The 18,068-nt window shown below is 40.2% G+C and overlaps 1 protein-coding gene across 4 annotated transcripts in view; it reads left to right on the top strand.

Moving 5' to 3' along the window:
* The window catches only part of PFKP (phosphofructokinase, platelet), a 90,647-nt gene that overhangs the window by 70,409 nt on the left and 2,170 nt on the right, over nt 1-18,068 (top strand). For 2 of the 4 annotated variants that reach the window (XM_075587778.1, XM_075587776.1), the window contains 7 exons: nt 740-810; nt 1,049-1,136; nt 5,985-6,137; nt 8,728-8,892; nt 15,209-15,270; nt 16,149-16,260; nt 17,088-17,187. In XM_075587778.1, the coding sequence (XP_075443893.1) occupies nt 740-810; nt 1,049-1,136; nt 5,985-6,137; nt 8,728-8,892; nt 15,209-15,270; nt 16,149-16,260; nt 17,088-17,187 (751 nt within the window). Of the gene's footprint in view, nt 1-739; nt 811-1,048; nt 1,137-2,073; nt 2,227-5,984; nt 6,138-8,727; nt 8,893-15,208; nt 15,271-16,148; nt 16,261-17,087; nt 17,188-18,068 lie in introns of all 4 variants that reach the window. The other 2 variants (XM_075587779.1, XM_075587777.1) reach the window with 2 other exon arrangements.

Here is an 18,068-nt window from a genome sequence, read left to right as displayed (position 1 = left end):
TTACATAGCATCTATTCAAAATACATTTGCATTATCATGGTAAAATGCAAAGTAAGATGAGGGAGCTGTGTTGGTGTAGCAGCTGAATGACTGTGATACTCATTATATCATAAACTTTACTCTGTATTAAAGAGTATACTGTACTGTATTAAAGGAATTAAAAGTTCACACATCCAAGTTACTGCTTCATTATCCCAGACATATACAGTAGGGCCACATTTACTAAAAAGCATACTACATAAGACACCTTGCTGCCCCATTTAGGGGAATACCCTAGAAAAGACAGTCGTTGCTAAACAGTTTTACTCCATAAGATGCACCTTGAGAAAGAGCGGAAGCTCGAAACGCGTTGGTGGGGGCATTAGGGCTCATTTTTTGTACCATGCTCTGATCCATTAAACCTTTTTATTGGGGACCCACTCTCTAGCAATTGTATTTTTTAGTAGTGCTCCATCTCTCCCTCGCCGAACCTGTTTACTCCATAAGACACCGTCTCGGCTTGAACAGACCTGACCATATTTACAAAGCCATGCTGGCTGATGTCTGATAGTGTAACATGGTTTAGTAAATATAGCCCACATGTTTTTTTTTATATACTTTTTCCATTGAATGAAATAATCCACTCCATGCAGAGATCATTTGTAAAGCACCTGAAATAAAATAGATTTCTATACTGCAACAGCATACAGACAAAGCCCACAATTGTTATCTTGTTTCATTGTAAAATATGTTTCCCTAGATTAAAGAGATACGCTGGGGAGATGTCGGTGGTTGGACAGGCCAAGGTGGCTCGTTACTGGGCACAAAAAGGTAATGTCTAAATGAAATGTTTTAACACAGTGTTTTTAAATTCTCTGTATATTGCCGCTTGTTCTTTTTATTGTATGGTTGTGAAATTAGCTAATGAAACTGTAGCAAAAACGTCTTTAAACTAGCATGAATTTGGCAATCTGCTAATATTAGTTTTATACTTTATTACGCTTTATAACAGTTTTGTTTTTTGATCTTTTTGACGATCAGATGTTTTACTTTCACAATCTTTTTTCAGGACTCTTCCTGCTAAGTATTTTCAAAAAATTGCTGACCAGATACGTGCTAATAACATCAATGCTCTACTTGTCGTAGGGGGATTTGAGGTATGTAGCTGACCAGTTATGTAAACGTTTCCATGGTTGCTTTGTCCTATTACAACTCTTTACACAGACAACAGATCAAAGGATTAGAAAGTGGTAGCACAACAGGGGAAAGGAGGCCTCGTTGCATGTGGTGCTAGCTCTGCCGCATCTGTTTATCAACATAATCCACAATATGTTTCAGCAGTTATTGTTGCTTTAAATAAAATGAGTAGTTATGTTTTACCTTTCAATAGTATAATATATGAGTCACGTAGTGCATAGGCCTATCATGAAAGGAAAGAAACGTGAGGACAGCAGACGTTTGGGCAGTTTTGTATTTGTATTTACGGTTTACAATTTTTCCTCAAACTGTAAGATGGGAAGTTTGTAAGGTTCTTAATCAACTGACTAGTGTTAGGTTTCAGTATATAACTTAACCATTTCTGTAATCAGAAAACAAAACTGCAGGTGGTCCTCGGTTATCCAACGGTATCCGTTGTGGAAAGTAGCGTTGGATAGTGAAAGTATTGCAAAGTGAGTCCAATGTTAATCAGCGGTGGCAAGCGTTGGATAAAACATTCCGGCATCGGAAAACGCCCCATAGGATTGCATTGTGACACGTCGGATATGCCGTCCGTCGTAAAGTGAAACGACGGATATAGAGGACCGCCTGTAAAGTTAATGTTATCTCTATACTTGTGTTTGTCACATAACATTTAGATTTGGTCAGAACACCACTACCATTGTTTTATTGCATTTTATTGTCTAATGTTTGTTTTATGTCTTTCTTTCATTATTTGACCTTTGTTTTGCTGTGTCCTAGTGGTTCCTTTTCTAGTAAACCTGTGTGCTGTGGTAGAAATGGTTCTCCCCGTGGCTCCCCAAAATATATATATATTTTTTTTTTGTACAACAATTGTCTTCTTCTTCCTCCACACACTGTGCCTGTGCATCTCAGGCCTACTTGGGACTACTGGAACTGTCTGTTGCCCGAGGGAAATATGATGAGTTCTGTATCCCTATGGTTATGGTTCCTGCTACCGTTTCCAACAATGTACCCGGTTCAGATTTCAGCATTGGCGCAGATACTGCTCTGAATACTATAACAGATGTAAGTTCAATCAGATATATGTTTGAGTGCACTTACTAACCCAGCACATTCCAAGATCGAGTTTGGAGATACAGCAACTGAATTTTGTTTTTATTTACCAGAACAAAGGGAGACTCGTCCAGGCATAAACTTACTTGTGTGAGTTTTACAAACCACTCAATATAAAAATTAGATTTATAATTAAATAAAGCCAACACTGTGAAATTAATCCAAATCTCTTTGGCAATGGTCATTTACTGAAAATAATAGCACATAGGATGCAATCAAGTGACTGTTATATTTTGACATCTTGCCACTAGGATTCAGTGAACGTCCCAATGTGGATGCTTTAAAAAAATATATATACAGGTAATTGAAGATTGTTATTATGTTTTCTATAACAACGAAACATATTTCAACAAGACTACAAAATACCAGTTTACAGTGATTACTATATTCATTTTCATTTAACAGTACACTAAACCAGTAAATAATATTAAAATTACATATACTTTAGATAATGACAAACAAAAACTTACATTTTAAATCGATGAGTCAGTCCTATCTGCATTGCATTATGGTGGATGCTTTTTTAATGAAATGTTATATCTTATTTCAAATTCATTTGGAGTGTTGTGATGGTGGTATTTTTAGATCAGTCCAAGCCCCCACACTGCAAAATCACCTATCCTTACTATAATGCAGGGACATATTTTTCGTGATAGATTTAGACCAACCTGACACACACATTACTATATAAAAAAAATTGTCCCTGGATACTTGCATAAGAGGAACTGTAACTGGGTCATGCTTATTATATGGCATAACTAAAAATATATAGATTATTATTGAATTGCTCTCCCAACATGGATATCAAAATCCAATATTGTGGGGGTAATCTTTGGTTCTGGTAAATAGATAAGCAGTTGATAGTATATCATGGTAAGTAGTGCATGGTGCATGGTACTTTCCTCATTAAGCTCTTTCGGCTTTCTTTAATCAAATACTATGTATGTTTGCTAAAAATCAGCATGTTTTCTGCATTGCAAGTTTATTAGATTTCTAGGCCTTGCGAACTAGTCAGTAGTTGTTTCTGTGTTTGTATGACATTGCTTTTACATTTTCAAAGGCTTCCTCATTTAAAATGTTTTAGTGATTGTTGCTTAACAGCATTCGCCCAACAATATTCTAAACGAACAATGACTAAAATAGGCAATATGAGATATACAAATGAACTGGATTAATAATAACATAGTAGATGAGGTTGAAAAAAAGACTTCCATCAGGTTCAGCCTTTGTTAAATTCTAATGGGGTTAGATCAGGTGTGGTCAACTCCAGTCCTCAAGGGCCACCAACAGGACAGGTTTTCAGGATATCCCTGCTTCAGCACAGTTGGCTCAATACTGATCCGATATTGATCCAGAGGAAGACAAACAAAAAACCCCAGTGAAACATTTGTCAATTATGTCTCAGAGAAGGGACAAAAATCCCCCGATTCCTGTAATTCAATCAGATGGATCAACAACCTTGCTATTTATTAAAGCAGCAATCCCTTCCCAAATAGAAGTTATTTATTTTTTTAACTGTATTTTAACTGGGAATCTCAATTTTTAGCTCAGGGGGACCCTATGGTTCCTAAGATACTTACCAATGTAGTTGCTGGTACACTTTATGGTCATCTAAATATGTAGGCTGCAGTCTAATTAAAAACGGTCATCCAGTTAACCTGTGACTTGGCCATCTTTATGATTTCCCGGAAGTGCAGGAGAACACCAGTAACCAAGAGCAGCCAGGAATCATTTCTATAAAAGAGGTGTAACCGTTTCTTATATATATCTTCTGTATCTGCCATCACGGTCTCCATGGATAATAAATTACAGATTTTCACTGCTCTTACAGTAAAAAAACATTTACTTTGGAAGAAAGGTGATTTTCACCAGTTCCAATGTTCATTTGAACTGTCTTTGGGATGACTACTTCCATAGAAAATTATTTGTATTGACCCGGAATATATTTGTAAATAGTAATCATACGCCCTCTTTTCTAATTTTAAACAATCCTAATTTGGGTAGTCTTTTCTACTAAGTCAGACCTCCCATCGGCTTTATTAATTTAATGGCTCTTCTTTGCACTATGCTGCGAAGGAGTCTTCCCCGTGCAGGAGTTAAGTCCCAATTATTGGAACGGAGGTAATTTCCATCAGAAGTTAGATAGCTTCATAATATATTGATTACAGGCCTAAGAAAGGCGTTAAGGAAGGATCAAGATTGTTGCAAATAAATGTATTAATAATGGCCTAAAATGTAATCTGTGGGATAGATTATTGTATAACCAAACCGTGACAAATCTGTTACGGACAAGAGGAGGAATAAAACACAGCAATCTGTTACGTGTTAAAGGCACTCGGGTCGTTTCTGTTAGGGAACTCATAAACTCCTTTATAGTGTCTATGCGCCTTGTTCGACTGACTTTAGTTTATGTAGTTGCCATCCTAACAATGGTGTGATCCATTTTAATTTCCTAAAATAAAATGAATGTTTACAGTGCTCTAATGACGTACCTGGTAAGGCATTGGCCTGGCACGCCAAAGGTCCTTATAACATACGACATGTGCACTTGCTCATTTTCCAGGTACAGAGATGACATCCAATAGAAATCTGCAAAGTCATCCTTTCAATGATGTTGCAGATTGCTGTTGGCCCGCAGGACCAGTGGGACTTGATTTACCAGATCGGAGACAAAACATCGTCAACTAAACTGGGTCCTGTAAAAAAAATCCAATAGTGAATTAAAAAAAAAAAAAAAAAAAGTAGGGGGAATTGCTGCTTTCAAGTAAATGGTGAGATCTTTTATTAATTTGACAAATTTACTTTTGATTTTTCTATGTAAAGATGATCAGCGCATTTACACTTGACTTGTTTCTACCAAAAGTACATTCTGGGGTCTTTATTCAGAGCCTTCATTATCAAGTCATTTTCTTTGATAAATTTGGTCCATTTTGTTACAGTAGTTTTGCCACAGATTTACTTTCACAAATGATTTATTTTTATTCTATTAAGGGTGATACTGCCGATCTGTCGATATTGCACATAAAGTTCAATTGACTTTTATTGGGCTCTCCAGTCACACTTTATAGAAAGAGACTTTTCTTTGTCTTGGTGATCACAGAACTTTCAGTAATCTTCATTCCGTATTTAAATGAATATTTCTGTGTGCGCCACAACATACTCACGTGTTTGTAGTGCAATTTCACTTCCATGTGGAGTTGAACATACCAACAGAATTAGAATAAACATTGTTGTTTAATACTGCTAAAAAATAAATGGCAAAATGGAGTCCGAATATAAGCGTCCTTCCCAAGAAGCATCATTGCATAACACTTTCACACTGGCAGCTTTTCTCTGGGCTTAATTCCTTGTGACCTTTCTACGCGCTTCCATTTAATGTTTCTTTCCGCTAATACTGCATGGGGAATTTTCCAAATTCGCTTCAGAAAAGAATTGCGCCAATGCAACCCCAGTGCACCGTTTCATTCTTTTTTTATTTGGGCACTAAAGTGTTGCCCTTGTCCTGCTGAATGCCATGTTTTTTTTAATCCCTTTGCCGTCATGGAGTCAATGCACTTACGATCATGACAAACAATTGTGGCAGCAAAGGGATATTTCATTATTATTTTTTTGCCTGTGGGAGACCAAGCCTCCCGTCACACAGAAGGAGCCACTAGCACTATGCATATCCACAGAATAAATTGCTAATAATGTGTGTGCTGCCGCTTCAGGCATTTGAAAGTTTGCTGCAGCTAGCCGAAGCACGTCCCAGTTACCAGGAATTTTGCATCCCTATGTGTATAGTGCCTGCCACCATTAGCAACAATGTACCAGGCACTGATTTAAGTCTTGGCGCCGACACTGCCCTCAATGCTATTATGGAGGTAAGATATCAAATTATTTTCTAAATCATTAACAGCCATTTAAAGGTGCCATCCTACATAGGTCCAAAGTGAACTAATGGCAGAGATACTGTGTACCTAAAAAGTCTTACCTTTCCGATTTGATCATTTTATCTAACACAATATCAGACAAGTACAGGTAGTGTGAAATCATCCTGATTGGACACATCTTGTATTGGTAGTAAACATTGAAGCATGGGAGCTGAATTATCCACATTACCCGCTATCACTTGTTTATCTTTTTTCTTCCCCTTTCTTTGACAGACTATTGAAAGATAGGGAACATGAATAACATGTATTATAATAGCAGAGGGAGAAATGCCTGTAAACTAAACAGTAATCCCGGCCCTTCAGAATTGCCTGCTATGAACGAAAACTTTCCAAACGTTTTCAAGTGATATAAAAAAAACACGTCTAATATACTTTTTTAGAAATTAGAATGAACTAATTAAACCTATCTCGGCAATTAGTTCATTTTGGTCCTGCATGGTAATGCACCTTGGAACCTGCTCTGCTGTGGAGGCATGTAATACATTGCTCGTAATCCATTGTGGGCGCTACAACTGAGAAGGTAAAAAAACAGAAACGAAAACTCCTGCTCAGCTAGTGTAAAGTATGTTAAAAGGATCAATCTAGGAAGGTACATAAGTAATAATGGCACAAAGGGGCAAGCACTGCTGGTTGCACTCAAGATGAAGTATTTGATGTAAAAATACATTTTATTAGTAAATGGTTAAAATAAATATGCACAGGAAAACAGACAGACCTATAACATAATCTAGAATAGTCCGGGTGGGTCTGAGCGGATGGTGGGTAGCACCATGTGGTAGTAACTAGATAACTTTAACACTTGTATCCTACCAATCTGGAGAAAACTATGTCTACTATTATATCTCTAGGACCTTTTTGGTATGCTAGTTTCTGCTACACTATTTGAGCACTAATACAGGAGACATTTAAATAGCTACTTCTACAAAGTATCAAACTAGCAATTTATTTGTATCCATTATATGCAGCACCTTGTAAGTGGATACTGTAGCATATGGTGCTTTTTACTCTATAGACACCATTATGTATACAGGCAGTCCTCGGTTATCCGACACAACGAGTTACTCAAAATGTGAATAGCGAAACGTCTTAAAGCGAAATACGTTTTCCCATAGGAACACTGTTTAAATGAAAGGTTCCGTTCCTGAAGGCATTTGTAACACTAAAATACACCAAATATTTTACGCAGGCAATAAGATATGCTGCACACACATAAATTATATAGTGTATATATTGTATTGTGTGTGTATATATATATACATATATAATATAATATGGTAAAATATATATATTATATACACAAAGAACTTTGCAAAGTGTTGTAAGAGCGTTGGATAAGCCAATTTGGCGTTGTAAAAATGAACATAGGTATGCATTGCAAAGCGTTGGATAAGCCATTCGTTGTAAAACGAAGCGTTGTAAAACGAGGACTACCTGTATTGTACATACAGACACACTACACTGTGTGCATGGTCCTACTTGATCCAGATTATCTACCTCCTAGGGATGTCATTACCTTTTATGCAGGTTTTTATAAAGATTATCCTCTCATTTTCTTATAACTATAACACTTGGTCATGAAGGTATCAGGAAATAAGAGGTTAATCTTTATAGTTGTTATCAACTCCTAAAGATTGTGCATCTGTGAAATAAGAACAGATTAAGACAGGCTCGTTTGAAGAAATTCTGGTCCAGGTTAGTTTGAAGACGATAGAAGATTTAGCACTGCATAGTGAAAACAAGGTATGTGCTTAGCATGTCAGATATCATTTGTGACACCACGGACTAATATCCGTCATCAAGCTGTGAGAGAGTGCGTAATTTCATGGACAGAAACCGCTGAATATGTTTAAACTTAAGTATAGGTTTTTGCTGCAATACTGTACATACATCGAGGTGGAGGTTGATAACACAACATAGCCGAGTTTAACATCGGATACCAGTGGTTAATTAGGATTTTATGGCAATATTAGCACAGAATATCACAATATATCCAGATATTAGTCACACTACAGATAGCCAGCTACAACTGTAAATAAGGAATCAAAGAGTATATCAGTTTGGTCAGCCTCTGCACGCCTCATTCACGTAAATCTATCTGTGCAGCTCAAGTAAGCACAATGTATATCTACCCAAACCAAGAGCTCCAGCATTTCAATTGTATTTCAGTATGAAGTTACAAAAGTATACATTTGATTAAAATATTAATTGATAAATATTGCTACCTCCAAAATGAAGGATGAAGAATGCCTAAAAAAAACCTGATTGGGCTGATCAGGTAATTATCAATTCTGCATGACTGTTCGATTAGTAAATGACATACAAGACAAAAGATAAATGGACTCAAACCAACATTACTGAAAACATATACGCTTTCATTATTTGCTTACAATAAAGAGTTGTAGCTGCTATTTGATCATTTTATTTAGCTAGTCAAACCATATTCAGTGTTACAGGTTTTTAGCTTGTTATTCCTCATAGAAGTGAAAAGATCATTCATTTGTGACATTTGCGTTTCGAATAGACCTGCGATCGCATCAAACAATCAGCCAGTGGAACAAAACGGCGAGTATTCATCATTGAAACAATGGGAGGATACTGTGGTTACTTGGCCAACATGGGCGGCCTTGCATCAGGAGCAGATGCCGCTTACATCTTTGAAGAACAGTTTGATATCCGTGAACTCCAGGTAAATATACAAACACCTGTGAAGTTTAGTAGCTGTGCTGCTTCAGGACAAAACTGGATTTTTTGTTTGTAATAACCTTTAGTGGATCAATATGTATGTATGTATGTATGTCTTTATTTGTATAGCGCCATTAATTTACATAGTGCTTCACGGGCAGTAATAGTTACAATCATATAAATAATAAGATATAAATAACACAAAGGGAATAAGTGCTTCAGACTTAAAAGTAACATTTAGGAAAAGGAGTCCCTGCTCCGAAGAGCTTACAGTCCAATTGGTTGGTAGGAAGAACGTACTGAGACAGTAGGGGGGCATTCTGGTAATTGCGTCTGCAAGGGACCAAGGCTAATGTATGGGATGTTAATTATCAGCCATCGAGCTACTCATATGCTTCCTTAAGCAGGTGTGTTTTAAGGTGGGGTTTAAAGGTGGATAGAGAGGGTGCTAGTCGGTTATTTAGGGGAAGGGCATTCCAGAGGTGTGGGGCAGTCAGTGAGAAGGGTTTAAGGCGGGAGAGGGCTTTAGATACAAAAGGGGTAGAGAGAAGACATCCTTGAGCAGAACACAAGAGCCGGGATGGTGTATAGCGAGAAATTAGGGCTGAGATGTAAGGAGGAGCAGAAGAGTGTAAAGCTTTAAAAGTGAGGAGGAGAATTGAGTGTGTGATACGGGATTTGATAGGAAGCCAGGAGAGGGATTTCAGCAGGGGAGACGCTGAGACATTTAGGAAAGAGCAGAGTGATTCTGGCAGCAGCGTTAAGGATAGATTGTAGGGGAGACAGGTGGGAAGCAGGAAGGCCAGACAACAGGAGGTTACAGTAATGAAGACGGGAGAGAATGAGGGCCTGAGTCAAAGTTTTAGCAGTCGAGCAGCAGAGGAAAGGGCGTATATTTGTAATATTGCGGACGAAAAAGCGACAGGTTTTACAAACGTTTTGAATGTAAGAGGAGTCGAGTGTGACCCCCAGGCAGCGTGCTTGGGCTACTGGGTGAATGATGGTACTTCCAACAGTAATGTAGAAGGAGGGAATAGGGCCAGGTTTGGGAGGAAGTATGAGGAGCTCTGTTTTTGCCATGTTAAATTTAAGGCAGCGAAGGGCCATCCAGGATGATATAGCCAACAGACATTCAGAAACTTTGGTCTATACCAAAGGTGTAACGTCAGGGGTAGAAAAGTAAATGTGTGTGTCGTCAGCATAGAGGTGATATTTGAACCCAAGAGAAGTGATTAGGTCACCTAGAGTGTGTAAAGAGAAAAGAGAAGAAGTCCCAGGACAGAGCCCTTGGGTACCCCCACAGAGAGATTGATAGAGGATGAGGTGTTTGCAAAAGAGACACAAAGTATGCTGGGAGAGGTAAGATGAGATCCAGGAAAGAGCTTTGTTACAAATGCCAAGAGTATGGAGAATATGAAGGAGAAGAGGGTGGTCCACAGTATCAAATGCTGCAGAGAGGTCGAGCAATATGAGAAGAGTGTAATGACCTCTGTCTTTGGCAGCATGGAGGTAATTAGTTATTTTACTGAGGGCTGTCTCAGTAGAGTGAGCAGTGCGGATGCCAGATTGTAGAGGGTCCAGGAGAGAATAGGTGTTGAGAAAATGGAGCAAGCGAGAGAATGCAAGACGTTCAAGGAGTTTAGAGGCAAAAGGCAGGAGGGAGACAGGTCGATAGTTAGTCACATGGGAACACAACTAAAACATCTGAGATTACAATGCAAGATCATGCCCTTTACTTTAACCACTGGGTCTTTCAGAAATAGATATTTTTCTGGGCTAAAACATTACGTATTTGTATTTACAGATATTTTCACGAATAAGGGAATAGTAACAAGGGCCTGTACAGGAATCAAATAGGTAAAAGGCTGTGTCCCATTGTTTGAGCGTTACTTCTGCACAAGCTTGAGCACTCAAAATCATTGTAAGTCACTAATCACTTGGGCAAGATCCACAAAGCTCCACTATTAACGAGGAGTTTTAACACATCGTTAAGTGCGAATGGGTATTTTTAAAGCTCAGTAATGCAAAAGTAAATTATGGCTTACAACAGCACTTAACTGTAATGGACATTAGTGCTAATGATGTGTGTTATGGGAGAGTAGGACAATTACACCAGGGATCAGTACATTAGACAGGACTGCAGAGTTGAACAAAAGTTAATTTATATCGGAAAAGGTGTCCACAAACTTCCAGTACATAAAAAAAACCACACAAACTCGCCCAACTGGGGTAACTGGAACAACCTAAAGTTCTAGGTGCGGGGACCTTCATCCAGAAGCTTACCCCGATAAGCATTCCCAACTTGTGTCGCTGTCCTTGGTAGTATTGGCAGAACTGCTCTTTGCTAACAAGCAGTTTTAAATTCCTCGCCGTTGCTGCACTCCAAACAGCTCTGGCCAACGCTGCACACACAGACCGCAGCAACACTGGATGCTCCAGATCCCTGCACTGGGTCTCCTCCGTTCCTTTCTGCTGACTCCCTGTCAGCTTTTCCTTTACAGGGGCTCTGCCCAGTGGTATAGCTATAGCCCGGGGGTCCGCACTCTTGGGAGCCCGCTCTCTAGTGTGACCAATCAATATTTGTCCCAGCATATTTGCCGACTGCACATGAGCGACCGGCAAACGCGATGCAAACACCAATTGGCCATGCGCGGCCAGCGCAATAGAATTTTTTTACCTGGGGGCCCGCTCATCTATATCTACGCCACTGGCTCTTCCAGTCCCCTGTTAGCACACAGCTTTCACAAAGAATATCAGGTCCAGAATGACTCAGCGGAGGCTGGGGAGGAGTATTTATATCCCCGTCCCAATCAGGGACATGCCAGCTAGTCTCAGTAAGAGCAATAGGTCGGGTCTCTGCACACAACCCCAAACCTGGTTGATGAGATTAATGGGGTTAAAGTTGGGCCAGGAAGCCCAAAATGGCATGCCAAAATATGGTCATTCCTATCCTTAAGATAGTCCACAGGATGTAGACAGATACTATGCCCACACAATTCCCCTCCAAAGTCCTATAATACAGATATAGCCCATGGGCTTATAGATTTCTTGCAGAACAAGTCCACTCAACAGGTGGTTGATCTCTCCCTAGTTCCTCAACAATTGTATTGTATTGTATGTCTTTATTTATATTTAGCGCCATTAATGTACATAGCGCTTCACAGTAATAATAAATGTGGTAATCGAATAAATAACAGATAATATAAATAACAGATCATGGGAATAAGCGCTTTTGACATAAACATAACATTAAGGAAGAGGAGTCCCTGCCCCGAGGAGCTTACAATCTAATTGGTAGGTAGGGAGAACGTACAGAGACAGTAGGAGGGAGTTCTGGTAAGTGCGTCTGCAGGGGGCCAAGCTTTATGTATCATGTGTTCAGAATGTTCACAGTGCTATTCGTATGCTTCTTTAAGCAAGTGTGTCTTAAGGTGGGTCTTAAAGGTGGATAGAGAGGGTGCTAGTCGGGTACTGAGGGGAAGGGCATTCCAGAGGTGTGGGGCAGTCAGTGAAAAAGGTTTAAGGCGGGAGAGGGCTTTAGATACAAAGGGTGTAGAAAGAAGACATCCTTGAGCAGAACGCAAGAGTCGGGATGGTGCATAGCGAGAAATTAGGGCTGAGATGTAAGGAGGAGCAGAAGAGTGTAAAGCTTTAAAAGTGAGGAGAAGAATGGCGTGTGAGATGCGGGATTTGATTGGAAGCCAGGAGAGGGATTTCAGGAGGGGAGATGCTGAGACAGATCTAGGAAAGAGTAGAGTGATTCTGGCAGCAGCGTTTAGGATAGATTGTAGGGGAGACAGGTGAGAGGCAGGAAGGCCGGACAGCAGGAGGTTACAGTAATCAAGACGGGAGAGAATGAGGGCCTGAGTCAGAGTTTTAGCAGTCGAGCAACAGAGGAAAGGGCGTATCTTTTTTATATTGCGGAGGAAAAAGCGACAAGTTTTAGAAATGTTTTGAATGTGAGGGGCGAATGTGAGAGAGGAGTCGAGTGTGACCCCTAGGCAGCGTGCTTGGGCTACTGGGTGAATGATCGTAGTTCCAACAGTAATGTGGAAGGAGGTAGTGGGGCCAGGTTTGGGAGGAAGTATGAGGAGCTCTGTTTTAGCCATGTTGAGTTTAAGGCGACGGAGGGCCATCCAGGATGATATAGCAGAGAGACATTCAGAAACTTTGGTCTGTATAGCAGGTGTAAGGTCGGGTGTTGAAAAGTATATTTGTGTGTCGTCAGCATAGAGGTGATATTTAAACCCAAAAGATGTTATTAGGTCACCTAGAGAGAGTGTGTACAGAGAAAAGAGAAGAGGTCCCAGGACAGAGCCCTGGGGTACCCCCACAGAGAGATCAATAGAGGAGGAGGAGGTGTTAGCAGAAGAGACACTGAAAGTACGATGGGAGAGGTAGGATGAGATCCAGGATAGAGCTTTGTTCCGAATACCAAGAGTATGGAGAATATGAAGGAGAAGAGGGTGGTCCACGGTGTCAAATGCTGCAGAGAGGTCGAGTAATATGAGCAGAGTGTAATGACCTCTGTCTTTGGCAGCATGGAGGTCGTCAGTTATTTTAGTGAGGGCTGTTTCCGTGGAGTGAGCAGTGCGGAAGCCAGATCGTAGAGGGTCTAGGAGAGAATAGGTGTTGAGAAAATGGAGCAAGCAAGAGAATACAAGACGTTCAAGGAGTTTAGAGGAAAAAGGCAGGAGGGAGACAGGTCGATAGTTAGAAAGACAGATAGGGTCAAGCTTGCTGTTTTTGAGTAATGGTATGACTGTTGCATGTTTGAAGGAGGATGGAAAGGTTCCAGAGCAGAGGGAGGAGTTCAAAATGTGTGTGAGCGTAGGGATTATAGTAGGAGCAAGAGGTTTTAGGAGATGGGAGGGAATGGGGTCATGAGGGAAAGTGGTAGAGGGAGAAGAGGCGATCAACAGCGACACATCCTCCTCTGAGACAGTGGAAAAAGAGTCAAGGCAGGCAGGAGGAGAGTTAGGAAGAGGTGTAGGATGGGATGAAGAAACAGAGGGGATGTTCTGCCGTATGGATTCCACCTTTTCCTTAAAATAGTCAGCAAAGTCCTGAGCGGAGATGGAGGAAGGAGAGGCAGCTGAGGGTGGTTTGAGTAGAGTATCAAAGACAGAGAACAGTCGGTGTGGGTTAGACTTGTGCATGTTGATTAGTGCAGAAAAGTAGGCTTGTTTAGCTTGCGAGAGGGCAGAGTTGAAACAGGATAGCATAAATTTGTAGTGAAGGAAGTCTGCGAGAGTGTGAGACTTCCTCCAGAGGCGTTCAGAGGAACGAGTGGAGAAACGCAGCATGCGTGTGTGGGAATTTAGCCAGGGTCTTGGGTTAGAAGGGCGAGTGCGGCAGGGAGAAAGTGGGGCATGTAGATCAAGAGAGGAGGACAAGACAGAGTTGTAGTTCCTGACCAGGTTGTCAGGGTCTGTAGCAGAGCTGAGAGGAGAGGGAGGAGCGTAAAGTGGACTCAAAGTCAGGTAAGTGAATAGAGCGCAGGTTTCTGCAGAACCGGGGTGTAGATGGAGGTGGAGAAGGGGAGAAGCGAGATAGAATTAGGCTTCTCATCTCATTCTCTCTATCAGTGTCCGGGCCTGCAATACCAAACTGATGTGATTCCAGCTCTGTTTGCAAGAGAGAGTTAACTCCTACAGGTCGACACTCTTGAACAGAGATGTACATCACTGATTTACATACTTTAAGATGTACATATATAGGACTGGTACAATAAACTGTACATACATAAATAACTACTTCATATCATTGACAGGTGGCGGTAATGGCGGTTTTAACCTTTATTTAAAAGCTGCCAAATCTACCCCTACTGTCACTATATGCAAAAGAGGAGTTCCCCACATCAACGCCTCTCCACAGAACTCTGTTAAAGCTAATGCCGGGATTTAATGATGCATTAGTTAAGTAATAGCTAAACTTGGCCTTCCTCACATCCAGACCCTGAAATAGGTATTTTACAGCGTCTGGATAAGTGTAAGACTACATTTAGGTATGATTTAACCATCATATTTCAAAGGGTTGTTTTACTCTCCGGTCTTTTAACTTTAATGGTAACTTTACATGGTGTTAAACCCATACGAATAAGATAACAAACGGTCGTTGTTTTCGCATGTAATTAGCTTTGCGGATTCGAGATTTCGATAACTTGACGTTATCAGTCCTGACTTAACGGAGCTCTGTGAATCTGGGCCAAGGTTTTGTACCAAGTAATGCTATGAGGCAATTTAGTATACGTTTTTTTATTCATTGCGTTACGTATGTATTTTGTTAATATATTATGTATTGATATTTTTATTTTATAGGCCAATGTGGAACATTTAACTGAAAAGATGAAAACAGGCATCCAGCGAGGTCTTGTATTAAGGTGCAGAATATATTATGGCCGTATATTTTTTGTTAATGACTGTATACAGTAATGGTTAGAACACAGCCGGTGCTTTTCTATAAATGAATTCCTAGCATATGTTCTTTTACCAATGTTTTTGTCGCAATCAAAAAGTAAATAATGCAATTCAGCCATCTTCATTACAGGGAATAATAGAATACTGAAAATACAATTTTTTTTCTTGTTTTCATGGAGTGTAGCCCAACATCCCTCATCATGTGACAAGCAATGTAGAGGGACACAGCATTAGCCATCTCTCATGAAAATAATGACATTGAAAATCAAATCTCCTATACACTAGTATGTTTAGTATGAACTTCTGACTATTTTGTGCCCAAGTTCCGTAGCCTGGACTGGTAGTGCGACAAACCAGATCTGCCAACTGAGTAAATAATAATAATCCCCAAAGAAAATAAATAGTGTTAACCAAACTGTATACATACAGATCTAGCAGCATTGGGTATGAAAATAGGTACACTTTAGTTCCTGTCATTTTGGGATATAGGAGCTTATAAGCACGAGAGCACCTCCTATGAAGGCACCATAGTACATGCAAAGATAATTTTACCAATAAAATACATTTTTGTATGTATTTATATAGACACATAAAAGTAGCAACTCTGATAAATGTATGATATCTGTCATCAACTTGCTGTTATACCTGAAGATTTTGCGTTTCAGCCACTGGGAGAGAGAGATGGAGCATAGCTGTGCTCTTACACACAGGCAGGAATAGGTATATTTTGTTTTAATAAGTAAAGGACAAAAAATAGTTACAGTATGAGAGAGAGATTCTTACTCATGTACCCATTCATCGTTTACACCTTTCTCATAAAGTGGATTTATGTTCATTTAAGGAATGAAAATTGCAATGAGAATTATACAACAGATTTCATTTACCAACTCTACTCAGAAGAAGGAAAAGGCGTGTTTGACTGCAGAAAGAATGTACTGGGACACATGCAACAGGTAAACAAGTTGTCTAAAAGTATGAGATCAGGTGCAAACAGATTTCCAATATATACAGTACCATTTGTACTTTATGTACCAAGTTGAAAATGCTTTCTTTTTGTTATGTATTTTGGAGTTGTAAAACGCAGATATCAACTTGTTGCCTGTGAAAACACAGTACACACACCTGACAATTTGCAGAGTATCTTCCCCTTAAAAGGGCAATCCCTCCTACGAACAAAGTATACTAATGGCAGAAGCACGTTTGAATGAGTAATGCATTTTGTTTACCAAAGTCTGACAACGTCAAACAAATTATTTGAAAATACTTACAAGTTTGTCTGTAAAAATGGAGAGTCAAGACTTGGGAGGGATTTTATTTCTCTGGCTACTCCCTTTGTTCTGATGTCAGTGTGTTAGTTCAACAAGTTTGCACAGCTGAGCCTCCCACCTCTTCCTCCCGTTATCTGTGTTATTTATTTATAACATGTATTACCAGGAAGTAATACATTGAGAGTTACCGCTCGTTTCCATGTATGTCCTGGCCACCGAGTTATGATGACAAATACATGGTTATATTAAGTGTAATGAAAGGAAGGTAGAAGCGATACCTTAATGGCTTACGCATGGTTAAAAAGAATGCAAGCTTTCCGGGCTACCCATGACCCTTCTTGAGGCAATAAAGGGAGCCAAGTGATTCTGAAAGCTTTCACCCTTTCAAACCATTTACAATGCAATGCATAACGTCTACCAGTCTATGGGCTAACACAGTACCATTCTTTACCATTGTAAGCAGAATTTGTAACACTGACTGTCATTATATGTAATGTTTGATACTGTTACAGGGTGGTGCACCTTCCCCATTTGACAGAAACTTTGGCACGAAAATCTCTGCAAAGGCTATTCAGTGGATCTCCAGGAAATTAAAGGAAACCTATCGAGGAGGTGCAAAATATTTAAAGATTAACTTTTTCTTACAGTATTTGGACTAGACCTCAGCCTATTTTTGTTATCAATACAAAAAGTTGAAAGCGTAAATCTAATTTTCAAAGGCTGCTCATCGCTATATATTACTAGCTGTGTACTGCTGCGGCCAGCTTCAGTCTCACACTTACCGTCTTGTCCCGCGGCTGTTTTCGGGCTGGCGCCGAACTTGGCCGCGCGCCAGCCGCATCTTCCCCGCATCCTTCCCCTCGTTCGCGACCTCTGCCTCTGCTCTGCCCTGCTTCTCCGGGTCCCCTCTGCTTCCCACATCCCCCCCTTACCCCGCCACCACCTTCCGGGAACCCTGGGCACGCGCGCGCACGCACCCTGGCACGCGTGACCACGCATCATGACGCGCGGCACGCGGCGGGAAAAAAAACCAGCTGCGTCTGCCCGCACATTGCGGTGGCGGCCGCTGAAGACTCAGCTCGGCCGCCACTGTAACTTTAGGTACACCTAGAATCCATACATGTTAACGTACTACAAAGTAATTGTGGCACTAAAAATACTTCATGACTAAAGTAATTACTGTAGATGTCCACAAGTTTCTTGCATTTTTCCCTTAATGTGTTGCTGCACAGCTCTAAGCAATTAGTGATGTGAATAACTAAATGTACTTTTCTTTTTTTTTTGCCTTGTTTTTGTGCTGGATTTTCGGGACTTAGATGAAGGTAATATTTCATTCTTGGTGCACATGCTTAACTGACGTTACAAATATCAACAAATGAGAATCAAACTATGGATAATACACAGAGAGGAAAATGCTTGTGTCAAGTCAGTGTTTCTCAACCAAGGTGGCGAGGAATCCCGGTAGGCCAAGCGTGCCTCAGCTCAAGGGGAAA

Source organism: Ascaphus truei, chromosome 2 (assembly GCF_040206685.1).
Source record: "Ascaphus truei isolate aAscTru1 chromosome 2, aAscTru1.hap1, whole genome shotgun sequence".
Classification (NCBI taxonomy): Eukaryota; Metazoa; Chordata; class Amphibia; order Anura; family Ascaphidae; genus Ascaphus; species Ascaphus truei.
The sequence above is the reverse complement of the archived record's forward strand: the minus strand, read 5'-3'. Positions and strand labels throughout refer to the sequence as shown.